Source organism: Etheostoma cragini, chromosome 11, assembly GCF_013103735.1.
Source record: "Etheostoma cragini isolate CJK2018 chromosome 11, CSU_Ecrag_1.0, whole genome shotgun sequence".
NCBI classification, from domain to species: domain Eukaryota; kingdom Metazoa; phylum Chordata; class Actinopteri; order Perciformes; family Percidae; genus Etheostoma; species Etheostoma cragini.
This window is the reverse complement of record NC_048417.1, coordinates 8,921,741-8,922,818: the sequence shown is the minus strand read 5'-3', so window position 1 is coordinate 8,922,818 and position 1,078 is coordinate 8,921,741. Positions and strand designations below refer to the sequence as shown.

General features: G+C 47.8%; 1 protein-coding gene across 1 annotated transcript in view; it reads right to left on the bottom strand.

Moving 5' to 3' along the window:
- Positions 1 to 1,078, bottom strand: part of cerkl (ceramide kinase-like) — a 26,685-nt gene extending 25,607 nt beyond the window's left edge. The window contains exons 1-2 of the mRNA XM_034884982.1: positions 680 to 1,078; positions 324 to 433 (exon numbers count right to left, since the gene is read on the bottom strand). Of these exons, the coding sequence (XP_034740873.1) occupies positions 324 to 433; positions 680 to 888 (319 nt within the window). The 5' untranslated portion in view covers positions 889 to 1,078. The remainder of the gene's footprint in view (positions 1 to 323; positions 434 to 679) is intronic.

The window sequence follows — 1,078 nt, the reverse complement described above, 5'->3', positions numbered from 1 at the left end:
TGTCTGTCTGCCTGTCTGTCTGCCTGCCTGTCTGCCTGTCTGCCTGTCTGCCTGTCTGTCTGCCTGTCTGCCTGTCTGCCTGTCTGTCTGCCTGTCTGTCTGTCTGTCTGCCTTTCTGTCTGTCTGCCTGTATGTCTGTCTGTCTGCCTGTCTGTCTGTCTGCCTGTCTGTCTGTCTGTCTGCCTGTATGTCTGTCTGTCTGCCTGTCTGTCTGTCTGCCTGTCTGTCTGCCTGTCTGCCTGTCTGTCTGTCTGTACAACTGTCTCGCATCAGCAAGACAACATAAGTCGTCATGTGACCATGACAGCCGTTGCTTTACTGACCTGTGGGGGTCTCCGGGGTGATGGGGATCCATGTCAGCCTGGTTTGGGTAAGCAGGACGTCGTGACTCCTCTTCCCCAGTTTGAAGATCCCACGCAGCACAACACACTCACTGACACACACAAACACAACATGTTTCTCATTTACATATTTTCATCAATTTAATGCTTTAAATCCCTTCTTTTAGTATTACTTTGGTAAAGTTCTGACTGCAGGGCTTTTACTTTAAACGAGGTTGTTATTGTTGATACTTTGTAGATTTAAGGATCTTCTGTTCTTTCTTATGTTGTATAAACCAATCAGAGAGCTCTCTATGGTTCTGTGTGGAACTGAAGGAACCGGAAAAAAAAACAATCACCTGTGCTCCTCTTCCTCATCCACCTGCTGCTTCTCTTCTTCTTCCTCCCGCTTCCCCTCCTCCTCCTCCTCCTCCTCCTCCTCCTCCTCCTTCTTCTTCTTCTTCTTCTTCTTCTTCTTCTTCTTCACCTTGGCGCTTCGTTTTTCATCCCTATTTTTCTTCGTGCTGTCTCTCTGTTCTCCTTGCAGCTCCTCCTCAGGCTCCGACATGTTTACAGACTCAACCGACGAACAAAAAAACAAACAAACAAACTCTGGTATGAGTTTATTCCTTTTCGATAAACAAAGCGGCAGCAAAACACACGGTAAGCTGATCAGCTGATAAGCTGAAGGTTATATTGTATTTCCGGGGTGCCGTCGCTATGGAGACAGGCAGCAGCTTTATCGGTTCGGGCACACG